The sequence below is a fragment of the Idiotropiscis lumnitzeri genome, chromosome 3, assembly GCF_059441095.1.
Source record: "Idiotropiscis lumnitzeri isolate Australia: NSW breed Sydney's pygmy pipehorse chromosome 3, RoL_Ilum_1.0, whole genome shotgun sequence".
Classification (NCBI taxonomy): domain Eukaryota; kingdom Metazoa; phylum Chordata; class Actinopteri; order Syngnathiformes; family Syngnathidae; genus Idiotropiscis; species Idiotropiscis lumnitzeri.
The window spans coordinates 23,131,516-23,151,318 of record NC_142393.1 but is presented as its reverse complement, the minus strand read 5'-3'; the positions used below and the strand labels follow the sequence as shown (position 1 = coordinate 23,151,318).

At 41.4% G+C, this 19,803-nt stretch overlaps 2 protein-coding genes across 2 annotated transcripts; one reads left to right on the top strand and one right to left on the bottom strand.

Annotated features, from left to right (window-relative positions):
• Positions 1–37: 37 nt before the first annotated feature.
• On the bottom strand, positions 38–15,429 carry usp11 (ubiquitin specific peptidase 11). Its single transcript, XM_088289517.1, has 21 exons — positions 14,920–15,429; positions 11,015–11,121; positions 10,203–10,333; positions 10,006–10,123; positions 8,982–9,127; positions 8,745–8,806; positions 7,943–8,042; positions 7,688–7,861; positions 7,452–7,610; positions 7,009–7,233; positions 6,381–6,464; positions 6,053–6,147; positions 5,794–5,976; positions 5,619–5,713; positions 4,997–5,482; positions 3,906–3,976; positions 3,491–3,603; positions 3,283–3,432; positions 2,750–2,865; positions 2,564–2,652; positions 38–1,197 (listed from the first exon to the last, which is right to left on the bottom strand). The coding sequence occupies exons 1-21, from the start codon at positions 15,030–15,032 to the stop codon at positions 994–996; spliced, it is 3,021 nt and encodes a 1,006-aa protein (XP_088145643.1). The 5' UTR covers positions 15,033–15,429; the 3' UTR covers positions 38–993.
• A 1,755-nt stretch (positions 15,430–17,184) lies between these two features.
• On the top strand, positions 17,185–19,760 carry rfc2 (replication factor C (activator 1) 2). Its single transcript, XM_088289518.1, has 6 exons — positions 17,185–17,491; positions 17,945–18,050; positions 18,109–18,210; positions 18,521–18,779; positions 19,088–19,348; positions 19,546–19,760. The coding sequence occupies exons 1-6, from the start codon at positions 17,260–17,262 to the stop codon at positions 19,654–19,656; spliced, it is 1,071 nt and encodes a 356-aa protein (XP_088145644.1). The 5' UTR covers positions 17,185–17,259; the 3' UTR covers positions 19,657–19,760.
• Positions 19,761–19,803: the final 43 nt, after the last annotated feature.

Genomic DNA, 19,803 nt, shown 5'->3' with positions numbered 1-19,803 from the left:
CACATGACTCTTGATTGTTGAAAGTAGACAAGGTGGCAGTGGTGGCACAAGTGTCCTTTTATTTCAAAAGTCTTATAAAATCTTCACATATCTGACAAAACAGGAAGACCAGAGAAAGCCCGACCAGTTTCCATAAAAAGAAGCTCTGTTAGAAAAATACTGTACAGCATCACAGCTGTTAATCAAACATTTTGAGGGGACTAAAGCGCCTCCATGGCCTCATTAGGTCACATGACGCCCAATAAATAGCACAAGCAAAATATACATACAAAAAAAAAGCCCTAAATTAACATGTACGAATGTGGCAATGGAATATGAAAAGAGAAATCATTGACAGCATCAAAGGAAGAGTTGCGCGCCAAATTTGGTTAAGACTTGGAATTCACACAATTCGATCAGTCAAATTAGTTCCTGAAATCATTGATTTTTTTTGTCCAATCAGATAAGTCTGGATGAAGAAAACTTATTCATAGACCAGTCTGATAAACCGGAAACAGTGAATTCAGACTAATCTGATTGTATTAAGAAACCCTATGAATTCAGAAATTAAGTGGCTGAAGAAAGTATAAATTGACTCTTCCGACTGGTCTGTTTGGAATCATAGATTTTCATTGTCAATTGGATTAGACTCTGAATTGACATATTTTCAAATCAGATTACAGTCCCTCAAAATTCATAGATTTCCATCATCCAATCAGATTGGTACCTCAAAACTCTTAATTTTTCTTGGTCCTCTAAAGTTAGCATCTGAATTCAGATTTTCTTAATCAAATTCGTGTGTTTGAGTTCCCTGATCTTCAATCAGAATAGTGACTGAATTCATAGATTTCTACTGTTCAATTACCTTTCTCTGAATTGTTTGTAGCCAATAAAAGTCAGATCAAAGCTTTCAATCAACATTGCGAGAGGTCCAACGTGTGGTGGCTGGAAGGTTTTAAAAGCAATTTAAAAGGAAAAAAAAAGTAGAATTTACCCATGAAACCCATTTGTCGTTCAGTCCGTCTCCATGGTGAGTTCGGCAAAGGCGGAGGCACACGGCAGTGTAACCGTGGCGACATCCGCCTCTGAGGGCTGAGTGGATGAGGCAGAGCTTGTAGAGGATGCTGTGCTAGTGGCCGAGCTTGTGGACGGTGCGGGTACACAAGGTTTCCTCATCTTGTCTTGCCGATGGTAGAAGAGCACGTAGGCGGCGTTGGTCTGCCACACACACAATAGATCACAAACCATGAATTTTACAATGTACAAATAGTACACGTCGGTTGTGACAGTTAACCTGAATAAGGTTTGATAAATGTTCGCTTTTGGCCTCTTTAACTGTGACCTGGGAGTTACGCTAGCAGTCTTTCCAGATTTGATAAGAGAGACAGCTCATCTTTTTTCCACTTGCATTCATCTTTGACACAATCCTGTTTAGCTGCTTGAGTTCTGTCATTAAACCAAGGCTGGGTTCAACCCAGATGTTCATTTTGGATACAGAAGACAAGGACTTGGATGGATTTGTGGGGAACGACTGATAAAAAAAATGTAAAAAATAAATAACGTGATTTCATTAAATACTTAAAGTAAAAACAAACTCAGTTTAGCTTTCGTTGCTTCTTTTCTTTTTAAACAAATGCTAGCATGCATGCTAGCTTATGTTTTAGCATGTTAAACTAAGTACAGAAATGGTCATCACAACTGAGACTGCGCCCTCTAATGGTCGTGAAAATACGGTACGTTTTGTGCGTGAATAATCGGGCATTTAACCACACAATCATAGTGGCGGCAACAGGACTGCATGCCTTTTCCAAATGACAAGCGCGCGGAATTTCCCTCAAAAGCTATAGAGATTCACCCCTCGTCTGAGGCGGCGTGGAAGGCAGTAATGCTGAGGCGTTACAGGAGTCGACAGGGGTCAGGACAAAGACGGAGCAATTCTGTGCGATCGGGAACGAGCAGCGGTCGAAGAATGTTTCAATTCATGTTTTAGGTTCACCAGCTGACCACTTTGGCGGCGCTTCCGCCGTAAAGGGCGTGCGTGAATGCAGAAGAGATCAGCAGCTATGTCTACCAGAAACAAAGGTAACGTCTTCTCACTACCACGCTCAGACACACCCGAACTTCCAATAAGGATTGATCATAAATCAGTAGAGGCTCGGTCAAATAGCACCAAGCGCTGTGAATAGAAATGTGGGGGAAAGTAGCAGGAGCATCGCCACACACACTGGTGCATCGGCACAAGGAGCAGAGCAAGCAAAGGAGAGAATTGTCTCAGGAGATTGGAAAGAAAATAATTCACAGGCACCATCTCCAAGCAGCATGACACTTTTGTTTTTCACCTCACGTATACAACAATTTAAAAATTTTTTAACTTCAACTTTAACCTTGAGAATATTTTACTTTCATCTGAAATCGATAACTTTGCTCACGTAATATTAAGGCATCAACATACATCTTTTTCCAAAACTGTTGCCATTTTACAAATTCAATCTTCAGCTTTTGCCCTTCCTAACATTACAAATATAAATCTTAGATGTTTTGTCTCAATGACATAAACTTTGTCACAATATTTATAATAACTCACCATGATCTGCTCCTCAGTGGCGTACGTCACTTTGCTGTCATCAAAGTAGTACCACTGACCGTTGTCCTTGTTACGTGCATAGCTGGTGTCTAAACGGGACAACACACAAAATCAAGTGAGACGCTTCTAGGTGCGAGGAAAAGCAGAGCTATTAAGTGGTTGGGGAAACAAAACAAAATGTCGTACAATGTCCATCTCGGAGTCCTCCATAGTGGTTGGACACAGCAATGAGGTCGTAGCGGCTCGGAGGCTCCCCATTGGGCATCCTCTTCCTCAGGAGACAACCGGAGAAGTCCAGATTCCTGCAACATTCAAGTTTGTGTCTCTTATTAAATTGTGTGGCCTCTCCAACCTTTGTTGGACAAATAATTTGACTGCATTGGTAATGGTGTGAGATTTCTTGTCTCTGTTTGTTTGAGGACATTTTTGAGGGGGACTTAGACTTTAGACTGACTCATCAACAAAGGAAAATATGAAGATTAGCTTCTGGTAATAGACATGTTGTAGTTATGTTTCCACTTTGGTGGTGCCACCATCTTTGACGTGGAGTAACATGAACTCCATGAGAAGACCGTATGTAATTAAAAATCTGAATTGGGCGTCACACCCAGCAGTGTGAACATAGCCTTATTTTTTGGGGGGACATTTCGAGTAATCTACACGAGGAAAATGCTACGATTCGCTCCTATTATTAGACTGTGTTGTGTGTTAGTGTGTACCTGAGGGGAAAGTCCACAATGGTGTCCAGCTTCTCTCTGGTGAACTTTGTGTAAGAGAACCTCTTGAGGTGGATGATTAGGACCTCTGGCAGAGACCAAAGATCAAGTTTCTTGGTGGCCAGCTGGTGCTTCTTACACACGGGACAGTACCTGTGAAAACACACACACGTTAGAGTCAGTAGGTATGTGCGAGTGTGTGCGCGCCTACCATGGGTTCTCCTCCTCCAGTGTTTCCACAGTGGTGAAGAGCTGAATGCACTCCTGCAGCTGCACAGTGGTCTGCTGCAATGGAACGTCCATGCTGCTGTGCTTCACGTACTTCTGTAGCACAACCACAGGAAAGCGCAGACCAGCCCATCAGAAAGCAGAACAGAGCAAGGCGGGTCAGCAGTAGGTTGGCATGCCAGTGAGCTCAGGTTCGAAACACCAGGAGTTAACCAAAATTGTGTTTTCTGACCCATAATTACCAATCAATTACATTGGATCCCTTCAAAAAGGGGATACCTCGAGATTTGATTCTTCTAAATAGACTGTCACTACAAAATCATCAGCAAGCGACTTCAAATTAACACAAAATGTTACATTTTTACGTGGTTAAATTTACACAATAATAATACACTGACCTCTGCCTCGTTTTCATTGTAGAATCTTCTCTTGGTTTCGGCGTCCCAGTCCAGAGCCACATATGGCTGTGCTGCTCACACATGAATACACATCATATCAAACATACTCTGTGTCTGAGTCACATATTTGTGTGTGAGAGGGAGTTTGCAACTTGAAAAAGTTCGCTTGTTTTTCCCACGCATTTCCCGGCACCAGTATACATTATTCACAGGCCGCCAATGTACATTCACACGATATAAACCAGTCATGACTTTCACGGTCTCTGAGCACCCTCTTTTGGTGAATGTTGACACGGCAGTCAGGGAGTTTTTCCCCATCATGGGCACGTCTTGATGATTGGCAGTCATGTCATGACATCATCCACACCACTTATGGTTGGCAGTCACCACAGTAATTATGTTTGGCATAGATTTGACAGCGGATGCATCCCACTAATTTTTAACATAGGCAAAGGCTTGGAATTAGGGTCGATCATGACCATTAGCCTGAGTCGTGACTGAGGTTATCAGTGTGAATGTCAGTAATGCACAGCATTGCTCAGCTGCAAGGTAACGTGCTTGTAATTTACCATCAAGTTATGATGCGTATGATGCATGCATTATGCAACAGTTGGAAATGAAAACTCGGTGTGTTAAAATGCAAGAATGCTAAAGTTAGCTTAGCATAGCTTGCGACAAGTCCGTTGTCAATGCATGGCAAACAGAGACTCAGTGTGAGTGTAAGTGACGTGAATTCTAGTGGGAAAATGTGTACAAGAAATCAACAAAAATTTATAACAGGTCAATGTAATGCACTTCCGTAGTTGCATCGGGCCAGGGGGTCACACAGCTGCAAGGTTGGGCTCCATCACAGTCATTACAGTGAGAGAGGCGATTTCTGCAGCAAGCGTGCACCGCTCTCTGGCTGGATTGTAGCCCCCCCATCATATTGTTGACTTTTAAGTAAGAATCGTTTTAATGCACATTATCCTTGTCAAATTTAATTGATTGCAAATGCAAACATTTTACCCTCTAAGTCAAGTGGGTAGAGCATGCGTGTATGTGTGTGCGTGTATGTGTGGGGGTGTGTGTGCGTGTGGGTGCACACTCACAGCTGAGGGTCATGTCATGGCCCGTCTCCCGCTCGAGTCCGCTGCAGTTGACTGCCTGGATGTCGAACAGACGCTTCTTCTTGCGAAACATCCTCATCTTGGACGCTTGTTCATTGGCTGGTGAGCTGGGAGAACACGCCTCCTCCTGCTTGTCGTCATCTTCCGCGGTGGCGTCACTTTGTGGCGCTGGCAGTAGCGCGTCCTCCTCATTCTCTACCACCTCATTCTCTGCCTCGTCTACTTCAGTCCGACTCTCCTCACCGCGGGCGTGGATGTGCCCGTCACTCGGACCGGCGTCACCGCTGCAGTGGGGCTTGGCGGCACCGGTGGACGCGTTGTGGACATCGCCCTCCTCCGGAGGGGGAGGACGCGTGTGGACCTCTGAGGGAGCGGCGGGATCCAGGTGGCGGCCGTTCGCAGGCCCGTCGGCGCAGCACGCTTCCGACTGCGAGGATCCTGCTCGCTCCACGTCCTCCTGCTCGTCATCTAAGTGGCCAATTAGACAGTTAGGAAATGTCGTAAACCAAACGCAAGAATTTCTCCACCGATGACATGTCAGCTAAGCTACCACTTGTGCTCCCACAGCTTAAGTAGTAAATCAGCTCTGAGGTCAGTTTATTACCGTCACTGATGCCGTTGGTCTGACTTTTATACAGCTCCTCTTCATCGTCATCTTCCTCCAGCTCCTCAGAGGGGTTTGGCACTCGCACATATCGTCTACACGCACATGCCAATGATGCAACAATTACAGCAGGGCTGCTGAAGATAGCGAATTGGATGTGTTGAGTGTTACCCACGCCAGTCTTTGCAGGAAAATTTGGTAGAGCGCCTCCTGGTTGCAGCTGTTGCGTGGCACGCTAAGCAGAAGCGGGTGTCCAAAGAGTGTGGTGCTGACTGAGCCATAGTCTCGGTAGTGGGAACGCTCCCTCAGATAGAGCGCCAGCAGCACCTGCTGGTCGCTTTGCACATTGCACTCGTATCTAAAAAATAAAAATACAAATAGTCTACATGACAGAAAATGCCTTACACAGGAAGTAAACAAAGAGCTCTTCATACACAAAGATGTCATCTCGGTCCAGGATACAGTTGAGAGATTCATCCGGTGTGTAGATTTTATAAAAACGATGTTTGAACACGTCAGCAACTACCATCTGAAACACATGCAACCCACACAGTTTAAGACATTTCTATCGGCCCAGTGGTATACTCTCATATATAATTAAAAGGAAAATTGTTTTGTTTAAAAAAAAAAAAACAATGCAATGCCACTATTTGCCTTACACTCCACTTGCCTTTGTGTCAAGGTAACAAATACCCAATGTGCCTTCAAGTGTTTTAGTATAATGGAATAGTTTATTCGTACGACGGGTTCACACTCACTGACCTGTGAATCTGGAACATCGGTCATCTCTGACAGAGCCAAACAGAGGTCCATCACTTTTCCTGCCTTGGGAACCACAACGCGATGCTGCGCACACACACACACACACACACACACACACACACACACACACACAGAGGAAGCATCAACACAATATTTAAATGACCTACAACACAAACAACAATATGACCTCAGCGAATATCTAAAAACATGTTACAGTTAAACTTGAGTTCTGTAGTGGGCAGTGATGAGTATTATAAAGTCAGTGCCAACTGCTACCAAGAACAAAATAAATATATATATATATATATATATATATATATATATATATATATATATATAGACAATAGTCCTCAAAAACAGTGGGCACGTCTCTACAAATGTGGTGCCATTCTTGGCACCACACAGAAGAAAAGGCCGCGTATGGCCCAACGAATAAACAGCTGCCCCATATTTGCCAAATGGCAGATATAAATGTTCCACATTGTCGTTTGAGCGACTCTAAAATAGGTCACCTTGAGAATACTGAAAATTATTTGGACAACCCACTCTAATACGGTAATGAAGGGGTGGATGATTCCCAGTAAATGAATGTGGGGAAGTTAAGTTGATGAATAAAATACAAATATACCTGCATGGGTTTGGCAAACGGATCAAGCGAGATGAAGAAGACCTCCATGACGCGCTCCTTGCTGACAGGAAGTGGAATGCTAAGGTAGCAGAATGGGTCAAAAGTGACGGACACCTTGTGGCACTGGGGACAAATGAGCGTGGACTTGAAGAGGCCGTGGAAGGTGTCGACTATTACTGAGTCGTTGCGACGTCTGTGGTTCCGCCATGCCTCCTCAGCCACTTCCTGCTTGAGCCACCACACACAGAAGATAGATCAAAAATGGACAGTAGAAGAAGCCCCTAAATTAGTTGAAAAACATGTTTTTATATCAATCAGAATCTTTTTTTCTTTCTCATGAGAAAGTAAGCCTTTCTTTCTTGGAAAAATATGATTAACTCTCATAACATAATTTTTTTTCCTCCCAAAAATAACTCCATGACATAAGTAAGATTGAGTGTGACCTGGTCTGGGCGTCCTTCGGCATCTCGCAGCTCGATGTATTCTTTATTCTTGACCCGGTTCAGGTCTTCATGCAGGCCGTCGAGTAGGAAGGAGAGCAGCTCCTGACTATCGTGCTGCTGGTAGCCCAGGAACTGAGACGCAAAGTGGCCCACCTTCGTCTGCGCACACACAAAAGCAACATGCGTCGTGTTGCAGTAGTGGTCGCCACTTGTCTGGTGGCGTAACGTGCCAGCACCTTGAAGACGCGCGGCACCACTGAGTAGTGGTGGCCCGACCACATCTGCTTGATGACGTCGGCGTACGCCTCTGCGATCTCGCCCTTCATGCCCAGCGGGTTGGAGAAGTTGAGCTCCTCCAGGTAAGAGCTTTGCAGGAAGTACTCGGTCAGCGGGGGGGTGTTGCTCAGACACTTCAGGGCATGTGAAAAGCAAGTTAGCAACAGCATGAGCGTGTGTAGACACGCCGGGGGTTTGTTTAGCACGTGTGAGACCTGCAGAGCGGAATTCATGAAGCAGGTGTTGCCGAGGTTTGTGAGGCCGCAGACGCCAGGCTGACCTCGATACGAGTCTTGCTCCTCCACAGAGTTCCTCCTGGAAAATAACCATCAAGCATTGTGGAGACAGGGAAGGAGGAGGCTGGAGCACCACCACATTATATATGTATTTTTGAATTGCAGTGCTTGTTCGGTAAACAATAGCTGATGTTCATGGGGATCCTTAGGCCTTGTGGACCACCACTATGGTATTGTATTAGAGACATAATTGTGCTTTTTCTATTTTATCTCCACCCCTCCATTTAAAGGCGAAGTCAAGCCCCAAAAAATATTTACAAGAATATGTTCTATGCAGGCCCACTAGTCTAACCATGGCATTCTGATTAATCGTGCGTTTGCAGAATATGAGTTGAGCAGTAAAATCCACCCATTGTTAGCCATCTGAGGGGGCGGCCATATTGTCACTTTTGTTGACTGAAATTACATCAGAGTTTCTCAGGGCTCAGCTTCTGAGAACATGTGAGCCGTGATTGGTCGTTCCCTGAGCCCTGAGCAACTGTGATATTATTTTCTGCAAACGTAATATTAATCAGAATGCCATGTATAGACTAGTGAGGGAACATAGGACATATTATTGCAAAGGATTTTTGGGGGTTGACTTGCCCTTTAAAAACAATTCCCAAGTGTCTTCATAACCAGTCTGTCATGCTTTGGTCAAAACACTGAACTTCAGACTTTCAGGCATTGAAAGAAAAGAAAAGAAAAAGTAAGAAAACAAAAGCAAAACAAAGCTGCTTACAGAATTAAAGGTCTGGTACTTGGCCAAGTGCCGTCAGCATTCCTCGTTTCCATGATTACCGTCTGAAACACAAATACAGACATGCATGCACATTTCCCAACTGAAACATCCTTTCAAAGGAAATAAAAAACAGAATAAAAAACTTTGGTTTTTTTTCACAATTTAGAATCAGATAAAATACGCGAGAGGAAATATTATATATAATCTGTGTGTGTGCGTGTTTGTGTGTGCCCTCACTATCCCTGAGCTCAGGCAGGCATCCAGTACGCTCAGGTGGACATTCCTGAGACGTTCACAGTTGTTGTCCGAACTTTTCATCCACAGGCGACACTCGCATGTCAGCGGCAGCGAGAAGACCCGACACATGGCTGACTGGATCGACTCTGTATGTGCGCATGCACAAGTTTAAAAACAAACAGTGTGTGACGTCATACAGGAAATCACATCGGCAAATAAAGCAGGGATGGGCAAAGTGTTTATGCTCCAGAGCCACAATTCATTTTGAAATGGGGTCAACCCATTCGCAAATGAGGCTTTAAAAAAAAAACATATTTAATAGGGTTAGAATTGAACAATTATTTAATAAATTACAAAAAATATATATTTGGTAAAATAGTTTGTTTTAGTCATTCCATAAGTTATACATAATTGGAAAATCTATAATTAATTTTATTATAAGACAATTATTTAAAAAAATAATTCAATTGTTTACCAATAACATATTTGAAATTAAAATGATTACATTTTTATTTTGTTTTAGTCCAATAAAGTATGATAAAATGTTTTTATTCATTCATTTCATGAAATAATTGGTTAGACGATTGCAAATTAAGTTTTATGAAATAAGATTTAAGTTTTACATATATTACATGTTTTTATTTTTTAAATAAAGTATTTTATATATTTACATTTTTTTCATATTTAAACCCTTTTTATTAAAATAATTGGCTAGTTTATTAAAATTAGATTTGTTGTTAACAATACAATTAAAACAATGTAATAATTTTGTTTGCAAGGTTTGCAATTAGACCACCTACCCATGACTTAATCTTTTGATTATTTTACTTTAAAACTCATCTACCAATAAGCTGGCCCCATCGGTCAGTTTTAAAATTCAAATGAGGCCCTTGAGCACAGAATTTTGCCCACCCCAGTCTCATTGACGACAGTTTGACCGTGTCAGATTATTTCTACTCTCGTTATTGTAACCTGATGTTGCTTCGAAAGTAGCCATGCTCGCCTTCACCACAATGCAACTCACGTATGCTGTCGGTGCGGCTAAATTGCGCCGAAGTGACGTTCTCCATGTTACCATGGAGACAGAGGAAGATCTCCACTGGGTAAACTTCCACCTTGAGCGTGCTGGGCAGGTCCACCACCTGAAGCGCACACGAAAATACATGTGCATGACAAAAATCGGAAAACAGGCTCCAGGTAACATGAATGTATTAAAGTTACCTTGCGTTCCAGTGGCGGCTGCTGGTCCACCATCCCGTACCAGGACAGAAGCTTGTGCCACGCTTCGGAAGGAACCAACACAAAGTCCTCATTCTCCACCAGACGCTCTTTAAGGTGATACGAGTCCACATCTGAGGGGAGGAAATTTGGTTGCAAAAATTATCCACGCTTGCATAGGCTGGAAAGTTAGTTAGTCGGCATATGAGAAAAAAATACTTGAAAATCATTTTTCCTGAATAAACTTCTTATTTTAAAAGAGTGTAGTTGTAATGTAATGCGAGGTAGCGAGATAAGTTGGCATTATTGATATATTTCATGAATCCAATATTTCGTAAAAATTCAGTTGTAGAAGTAGAATACAGAACTTGGAATATTACGTGAAGTTATTTTTCTTTTTTAGTCAAGGAATAAAATCAGAAGTAATTCAACACAAATCCTCATTAGTTCATGCGAATAAATGTGTTACATTCAAACAAATAATTTCATCCATCAATCCATCCATCATCCAAACCGCTTATCTCCTCACAAGGGTTGCGGGCAAGCTGGAGCCTATCTACCTATGTGAACTAAAATGTTTATTTTTATCAGAACAAAGTCTGATAAAGTGATATTGCGAAAAAGAAAGTCCATCTACATTAATAATCATTTAGAGAATAACATTGGAATAGTACAACAACAATTAATTCTAAGTGAATTAAGATATAAAATTATGAGAAAAACATCAGCTGAAACAGGTCACTGATTACAAATGAATCTCAATTTTTTATTTTGTTGCCAACGCTGGCAGCGGTCAACGAGATGCGTTCACTAACCCTCAAACAGCTCAGCGTTGTCGATCTGACCAGGACACGATGAGTTCTGGTCTCCGCTTTCCACAAACTCCTTCCACTGTTCGTACCAGCGATGCTCCACCATGAACCTGACATGCGCACAAAGTGAAAGTGACATCATGTTCAGGACACGAATGATTAATCGGCTGCTCCATTTAATCAAACAAAATTAGCTCTTTTAAAAAGCGACAAAATGGTCTTTTTCCTCTTTTTTTTAAAGAACACATTACAATATAAGACAAGGATAATAATGTCAAAACATTGTAGCCATACTTCCCCCAAAAAATATCAGGGGAAGAAAAAAAAATCTAATTTACCCTGTTGTACAGTTCAAGAAATACTAAATACTAAAGCACAAAGCATTGGAAAAGTCAAATGTTCAGTATTTAATTTTATTTATTTTGTAAGGGACCAAAGCTACTATTATATTCATGATATATTTATTTAATGACTTCATTATCAGAAAATCAGTTATTAGGATTTTATTCTGCCAAGTAGCGGAAACGGCCTAAAAAAATTCATTCATAGTCACATTCAAAGCAGTCAGACGCCAACGTATATATATTTTTAGTAAGTGTCATCATTTGTGGCATATTACTTTTTCTCAGTTGCTCTGGTACAGTTCTGAGATCAGTAATAAAATTTGCAAAATGGTTTCAATGCATTTCTCAAAATTCACATAATTAGCAAACCTTCCAAAAGCATTTTTTTCTCTCAAAACCCTTAGTAAATCTCCCAAAAGTCAATATTTGTGCCAGTCAACTTGTCAGTGCCAGCAGAGCAACAAGTCTTTGTGTCACTGTGTACAGAAATGAGGCAAACTGCTTGGTCATGCTGTCATAATGACACTTTACTCTGGAGGCATGTTCTGGTGTAAACTTCTACTTAAAAGCATACTTCAGTAACTTTGCCATTTTGTCTATAATGAATTAGATATTTTCGTAGTTTTTCAATTAACACCTTTAAAAACGCATTTTGCCCATTGCTGCCATCTGAAAGTGAAATCACATGTGTTGAAGGCTATGACAACAACCAATCACGGCTCACCTCATGTTCACAAGCTGAGCAGTGAAAATACATAACCGCAATGAACATAACAACCTAGGGCGGTCAAGGTTAAAGCGTTAACTGGAGATCAATCTAAAAAAAAAAAGTGCTTGTGGGCTAAATTAAAAGTAATGTCTAACATACAGTCCATTTATGCAGGGCATAAGTTTTGAGAACTGTTTGTCAGTAGAGTTTAGATCGTATTCAAACTATCAGAACAGTCTGAATTAAAATACACATATTTGGTGATTTTACATTCATTCCAAAATATTATTCAACATGTTACAAGCTTCACAAAACAGAAGTTGGAAAATGAGATTAATCACAACTAATTATAGATTTTTTTTGGGGGCAATTAGTTAGAAAATGCAAACGCTTAACTGCACTATTATAAACATAAGATAATAAACAATCAACATAACCACTTGCATGGATGTAACAAAGATTTGAAACTGGTTCAAAGAAACGAGTTTGCACAAGTGACACAATGTGAAGACTGAACAATGAGTTTTCAGAATTTCAATTTTAATCTGGGAAAAGTAGCAAAGCAACTGGAAAAATAAGGTAATACAAATAGATCATGAGTTACTGGATGCCCTCTGCTGCTATATGAAGAAAATGAGTCATTTAAAGTTACATATTTATTCAGGCTTTATGAAGAGTCAATGCCTACAAGGACTCAAACGATAGCTTTTGGCTTGTATTACTTGCTACACGGAAGCATTGCGACTGTTGACACGTTCGCATTTTATCAATCGTCATAAGTCGTCATATCTGAATATAGGACAAGATGTAAAACGTTTAGCGGCTGCCCTTGGGTCACTATTATCTTGCTATATGACAGCATAGCAATTGCTAGCATTTGAGCTTTTCTCGTTAACAACAGCATCCAATGACAGCACATTTTTAAATTCTGATCAATCTCCCTCAGCGCTTTCTCTCCTCAAGCTGTCATTTTGTTATGTGTTCACTTGTCAATCTATCTCTGCCTTTCTCACTACAAATGTTGCTATCTTGCTATCCCTTTAGCAGAGCAACATAGCATTTTTTTCAATTCAAAAACAGAACCTGAAATACAAGACAAGATGACAATCTTTATTTGCCTAAGCACCTCGGCAACTCATTTATGTCTTGCGATAAATTCAACCGTCTTTCTGGAACTGTTTAGGGAGGTTTAACACAAGATGTTTAACCTGTACAAAATTGTACTTTAAATACTTGATAAGTTGATACATGTGTAGTGGTGTAGTAAATGAATAAATGTGTAGTGTACATATAAAGTGCAGCAACAATTCAATGAATCAATTTGGAGGCCAGCGTAGTGTAGTTGAAATCGGCTTGTTCCCAGCAAAAAAAAATTATTAAAAAAATTGAGAAACAGCAAAGTAACGCATAAAAGCAGCACAACTTTTGTGGGACTCAAAATGTTAATTATACACTGAAAAGATTTGTAAATCGGATCAATTGTAACATTAATTGCAATTTAGGAAATTAAAATATATAATAAGTATGTGATTCTTTGTTATTTTTTATATAATAGTCCTGTTGTTAGCCAAGAACCTTCATTTCACTATTGTGACCATGTTGCATGCCACTTTAAACAGGTTTAAGAATTATTATATAAGTTTAATAATTGTAAAGAAACTGTTTGGTTTAAAAAAAAATGCCTCTGACATTTTTTGTTTTTTCTAGCAATAGCTTGAAGACAGTTGCGTCCAAACTTACAGGTATTTGGAACTGCTCATGATTCCCTCTACCATAAGATGAAAATTAAGTGCAAAATGAGCAAATTCTGTGCATGCCTGCTTTGCGCGCCTTCTTTTGGCATTTTTTTTTAATTTGTCACTTCTGTTTCTTGTCTCTTGCACAGATTTTCTAGCTAAGAGCAAATAAGAGCAATCAACTGCCATCGACAGCTGACCAATTCAACACGTTGAATTGTGAGAAACTGCACACAGTCGGCTCATTTTGAATGACAGTGCAAGCCACACCTGGCTGACGGCACTCAGTAACACTCACCTGAGTGCTGGACGGTGAAGTGGGCTTGCTATGTTGAATTTTGAGACCTTCAAACATGCAGGTGTGTAAATCAGTTCTACTTCTTCAGAATCAGAATCAGAAATCCCTTTATTGTCATTGTACTCAAGTGTGCAACGAGATTAGAGATTAGTAGAGACACTGCACTTTCTTCCCTTTGAACCGCAAAATTCCACGATATAGAAAAAAACTGCGGTAATTAGATATTTACGATTTAAATACCGTAACTGAGGCGGCAAGAGCAAACCGTGTTATGGCGAAATACAACGACATCGGCCATCGTTGTAATCTCAGAGAATGACGGGAAAGGCACCGAGTATGGAAACAAAAATACGGAGATAGTAGCGACTTCGAGTTTTTCACCAAATAGCTGAGGTTACATTCCTCGAAAGAGTGGAAAACACATAGAGGTGTTAGGCGGCGACAAGGCTCAGGTTGTAGCTGTATTAGTATTTGAAAGTTGCCTTTAATATTTCGCATTGATGGTTTCAATTAATCCAAAAACTTTAATCCACATAATAAAATGTGTTGCAAAAATGAAAGAGCACAACCGAGCAAATTTCTTTTATAAGTCAACCTGACCAGGAAGGGGGTACTGGGATCTCTCCACATGCTAACATTAGCAACCTGCGCGAACGGTCAGTCAGAGGCGAGCCTATTAAAGCCGGACCTTTCAATGGCCGCCCACAGAAGAAACATAAAATGATCAGAAGCAGCTTAAAAGCAGCCTTGGTGGCGATAAAAGGCAACCGTAAAGGGGCGTTCACGCCAGCGGCTGGTTAGCCTGCGCGGATGATACTTACCAACTGTCCCCGGCACGGAGCTCGCAGTCCCGAAGAAGACACTCTACCTCCCGCCGCTGCGTCTCCAGGCCCGGAGGATGCTCGGCTGCGGGGCAGCGGCTATTGGCCGCCATGACAACGGTCAGTAAGACATTAATGACGAGAGATGAAGGCAAAAGTTGACACTTGGAAACGCCGCCTTGCTCAAGCCATCGACTGGGGGGCTGCGCGGACTTGTTTGCGGAAGTAGGAAGTGGCTTCCAGAGGGAGGATGACGACTTCCTGGTTCGCAACGCTAACCTTTCCTAACACTCAAATCACTTGGTTTACTTTTCACTAAGTACTTTGCTTGAGCTGCTCATTCGCAAGACACAAACGCGAATGTATTGTGCGAAAGTCGTGTGGAGTGCGAACCTTGATGATCATTTAAGTGTTGAGTGATCTTTTAGTGGCGGCGGCACGTTTGACACGTTCACGTAAACTAGATGACATGTATTAAAGTCTCGTATTTGGCTGCGCCACGGCGACGAGCTCGTTCTGCTTGGTGACGTCTTATGTTTTGATTAATGTATCGCGAGATTAGCGGCGGCACGCGTTACGAGACTTGGCTATCGCGAGATTTTGACCTTGTACAGTATTTGGATTGACTACTGAAAACTGTTGGAGCTTCAAAACAGCCCAAGGAACGACTGATTCATAGATGAAGAGTGAAGTAATAAAAGCATCAATTTAGAAAGATTAGCAATTTAATGAATTTAGGACACAGATGAGTTTGGGATTTGCAGAACTGGAATCTATAGGAGATATATGCCTCCCCCCACATTTAAATGTGTTTTAACATGTCTGTGGTATGCTGTTGTTAAAAAAAACACCCAACGATCAAGAGATTAGGGATGCACTGATACCACTTGTTTTCACACGAGTACATACTAGCCGATACTGATTACTGATAACGCCATTACATCTTTTCTATAATGAATTAGATATTTGTTCACTCTAATGTGGCGTACTCTCACTTTAAAAAACGGTGCAGTACAAAGCTTTAATTTCATCAAATAAAACAGAAGCAAATTGTCATAATTGACATTTTAAACAACATTTCAAACTCAACTCAGTTTTCCTAAGATCTAGATAAATAAAAAATCAAACCGATCATCCATAAATGAGATTGGGATACTGATTCTGATCACATGAATAAGAATTTGATGCACAATTCCGTTAATACAATATTAATCTGTCAATTGTTTTGATTAATTGATTAATCACATAAAAAACACATTCTATCATAATTTCCATCGTTTTAGTATACAAAAAACAGACATTATTGAACTTGACCCATTGGGTGTTTTAGGGGTGCATATATGTCCCATGCAGTAAACCAGTGGTCTGCATTTGTTTGTCACCTTTTCCACCTAGCATGGTGAGTGCCCAGAGTATGGAAACAAAACAAGGCATTGCATTATCAGTGGTGGATGCCACGTTTCATCACCAAGCCACCAAATTAAACCTGAATTAAGATAGCAAATAAGGCACACAACATGCACAAATATAACATAACCACAAGCACCCCCCCTCCACACACACACACACACACACACACACACACAGTGTAGAATATTTTCATCAGAAGCTAATGCTGTATACCGTTCGCTAATGATAATCTGTGCTAACACTGCATATATGCTTACCTTTTGACTGTGACATTGCTTTGGCAACTGCGTCTTTAGTTCTTTCACTCTGGAACTTTATTATTTTTGCTTAAGTGCAGAACGACTTGCTCACAGATGCATTTCTACAAATAGATAACTAACCAGGCAAGACAGACAGATATTGTATTGGCCTACAAACATTAAGAAGTAAAATTTCCATAAAGTCTCACGTGTATTGTCTAAACATCACAGATTTACCATTGCAAATAATAGTATAATATTATAATAATAATGATAAAACCCTCTAAATAAATAAAACAAATTTGTTCGCTTGACCTTAGTAGGACCGTGGACCAGTTTGTGTTGAAAAAATGTTCTACGTTTGTTTTGGAGTCAGACCATTTTCATTAAATATTTTTCTCATCGTTTAATTAGTTGTTTATATTTCTTCATGTGCTTTTGGTGTTTATTAGAGACTATTAAAAATCCAATAGACCAGGGGTATCAAAGATATGCAATAGACGTTACAAAATATACAAAGTTTCAAGAAGAACAAATGGAAAATGAAACATCTTCGGCGGGCGTTTGGTGATTCTGATCCAAGTATCGCGAGACGTGTGAGCTACCTCGCGACTGCGACTTCAGCCAATGGGAATGCAGCTTACTTATGGTGTCCGGAGCGGGAACTAAGTTGTTGTGACGAGTGCCCATCATGGACGTGGAGATGACGGAGACGCCGACCGAGAAGACAGCCGTAGAAAGAGTACCGAAGTCGGACACTGAGGCCGGGGAGGGGTGCAGCACAAGCTCCGGCTCCTACGAGTTGCCCTGGGTGGAGAAATACAGGCCGTTGAAGCTGAACGAGATTGTGGGCAACGAGGACACAGTAAGCCGTCTGGAGGTGTTCGCCCGCGAGGGGAACGTCCCAAACATAATAATTGCAGGTCCGTATGGAGCCATTAAAGTGCAACGTGTATAAATGATCACTAATTCGCACTTTCTCATCGAGCGCAACAGATTGAACCATTTTGCAGTGTTATCACGTGTACTTCCGGTTGGCAAAATCGGGATATGTCGGATAGCATAATTTGTAAACAAAACATTCTGCCATTTGACGGGGATCACCGTAAATTGCTTGATACACCATTATCTGCACCGCTTATTGATTTTATAATTTTTATTTTTTGGGGGAGTTTCTCTACCGCCTTATTTTGAAGTGTGAGGCGAATAGAATATTACATAAGTTAAATGTCTCCCAGTGAATATTTGTCCTTTATGTATTTAGACAGTCTTGCTATTAAGACACCTAAGATTGCTTAGAATAGAGACACTGGATCATAAAGTTGTTCGGACAGAAAAACTATCAAAGGCTTACTATTCTAATGTCTGCGATTAAGGTCCGCCTGGAACTGGAAAAACAACCAGCATCCTGTGTTTGTCCCGAGCGCTGCTCGGTGCCTCGATGAAGGATGCCGTGCTGGAGCTCAATGCCTCAAATGACAGGTGAGATCATTTAGTTTTTTTGTTTGACATTATGGTTCTGATGGTCTGGTACGGACAGGGGCATCGACGTGGTGAGGAACAAGATCAAAATGTTCGCCCAGCAGAAGGTGACGCTACCCAAAGGACGACACAAGATCATCATATTGGATGAAGCTGACAGGTGAGATGAGGGTGATGTTGACATTTCCTTATGCACCCGAGGCCACATTTAGAAGCAGCAAGTCAAAATGGTATTGTCTATGTTTACAATGGACCAAATGAAAGGAAAATTGGCTTTTTTAAATAAAGGGTGGAGAATTGAACTAAAAAGGCTGACAAAAATATATTTTTTCAAACCATCACAACGAATAAACTCAAATAAATTGTTAAACTCGATAAATTGCACAGCCTTGCTTACTATCCAATACAAGGCAGTAAGGCTGCTGTTTTAGTCCACTTGCAACATTAACATCCTCCCTTCCTTTATTTAGTATGACTGATGGAGCACAGCAGGCATTGAGGAGGATTATGGAGATCTACTCCAAGACGACACGTTTCGCTTTGGCCTGCAACGCCTCCGACAAGATCATCGAACCCATCCAGTCGCGTTGCGCTGTTCTGCGCTACTCCAAACTGACAGACGGTCAGATCCTGGCACGGCTGCAGAATGTGGTAGAGAGGGAGCGGCTGTCCGTGTCCGACGACGGCCTGGAGGCGATCATCTTCACCGCGCAGGGGGACATGCGGCAGGTGAGGACTCCTGCACTGAAATGTTGCTTCTCGGAGGGTTTTTATTTTCTTAAAATGAGGCAGGGGTAGTACCATTCTGATCACACGCTGCCTCCACTGTGTGCTGAGACTAACACTTTCTCTATGAAGTATATACATGTATTACATTGTTCTTAAATGTTTTCATTTGCTGACATATATTGTTGTACTAAAATGAAAAACAACCAGCAAAGTTAATCAAATTTAACTTTGTTGATTGTGTTGCTGTCTCCAAATTTTATGAAAACGAAAACCCCGGTTCTTATCACGTCCCATTTTTGCATCGCTAGGCTTTAAACAACTTGCAGTCCACCAACTCGGGCTTCGGCTACATCAACAGTGAGAATGTGTTCAAGGTGTGCGATGAGCCGCATCCCCTGCTTGTGAAAGGCATGCTGGGACACTGTGTGGACGGAAACGTGGATGAGGCGTACAAGGTGGTGGAGCAGCTGTGGGCGCTGGGCTATTCGCCCGAAGACATCATCGGGAACATCTTCAGAGTGTGTAAGACCTACCAGATGGCCGAGTACATCAAACTGGAGTTCATCAAGGTGAGATGCCATCTTTGACTGTCTTTCTACAAAAACTCATCAAAATAGGTGCTTGATAATTAGGTCTGTAATGATACATTATCAAATCCAAAATTGTGATGCATTATGACACAGATGTGTAGTCGTTCTCATATGAAAAATGCTGAATTTGTTCGGTAGCGATCCTAATTAAATGTGTTTTTTTTTTTTGCTTGCAGGAGATTGGGTACACACACATGCGCATCATTGAGGGCGTGAACTCCCTGTTGCAGATGGCCGGACTGGTGGCTCGACTTTGCAATAAGACGGCGCCCCCTGCTGCCAGCTAGCGGTGCTGTGGACATTAGCCAGACCACCTGGAATAAATCACGACTTTAACTCAATGTACATTGTTTCGTAGCCTTCAATAAATAAAACTCACCTTATATACTAATTAATCGGTGTTGCGTGCTGAATGCTTTGACGCAGAAGCGACA

What these genes read in the sequence shown, in the direction of transcription:
- usp11 (XM_088289517.1), bottom strand. Translation starts at nt 15,032, where the DNA reads ATGGCGGCCAATAGCCGCTGCCCCGCAGCCGAGCATCCTCCGGGCCTG. An exon ending in TGGTGCCGCGCGTCTTCAAG is followed by an intron (nt 7,611 to 7,687) that starts GTGCTGGCACGT and finishes GTGTGTGCGCAG; the next exon opens with ACGAAGGTGGGCCACTTTGC. An exon ending in ATTGTGGACTTTCCCCTCAG is followed by an intron (nt 2,866 to 3,282) that starts GTACACACTAAC and finishes TGAATGTTGCAG; the next exon opens with GAATCTGGACTTCTCCGGTT.
- rfc2 (XM_088289518.1), top strand. Translation starts at nt 17,260, where the DNA reads ATGGACGTGGAGATGACGGAGACGCCGACCGAGAAGACAGCCGTAGAA. An exon ending in ATATTGGATGAAGCTGACAG is followed by an intron (nt 18,211 to 18,520) that starts GTGAGATGAGGG and finishes TCCTTTATTTAG; the next exon opens with TATGACTGATGGAGCACAGC. An exon ending in CGCAGGGGGACATGCGGCAG is followed by an intron (nt 18,780 to 19,087) that starts GTGAGGACTCCT and finishes TTGCATCGCTAG; the next exon opens with GCTTTAAACAACTTGCAGTC.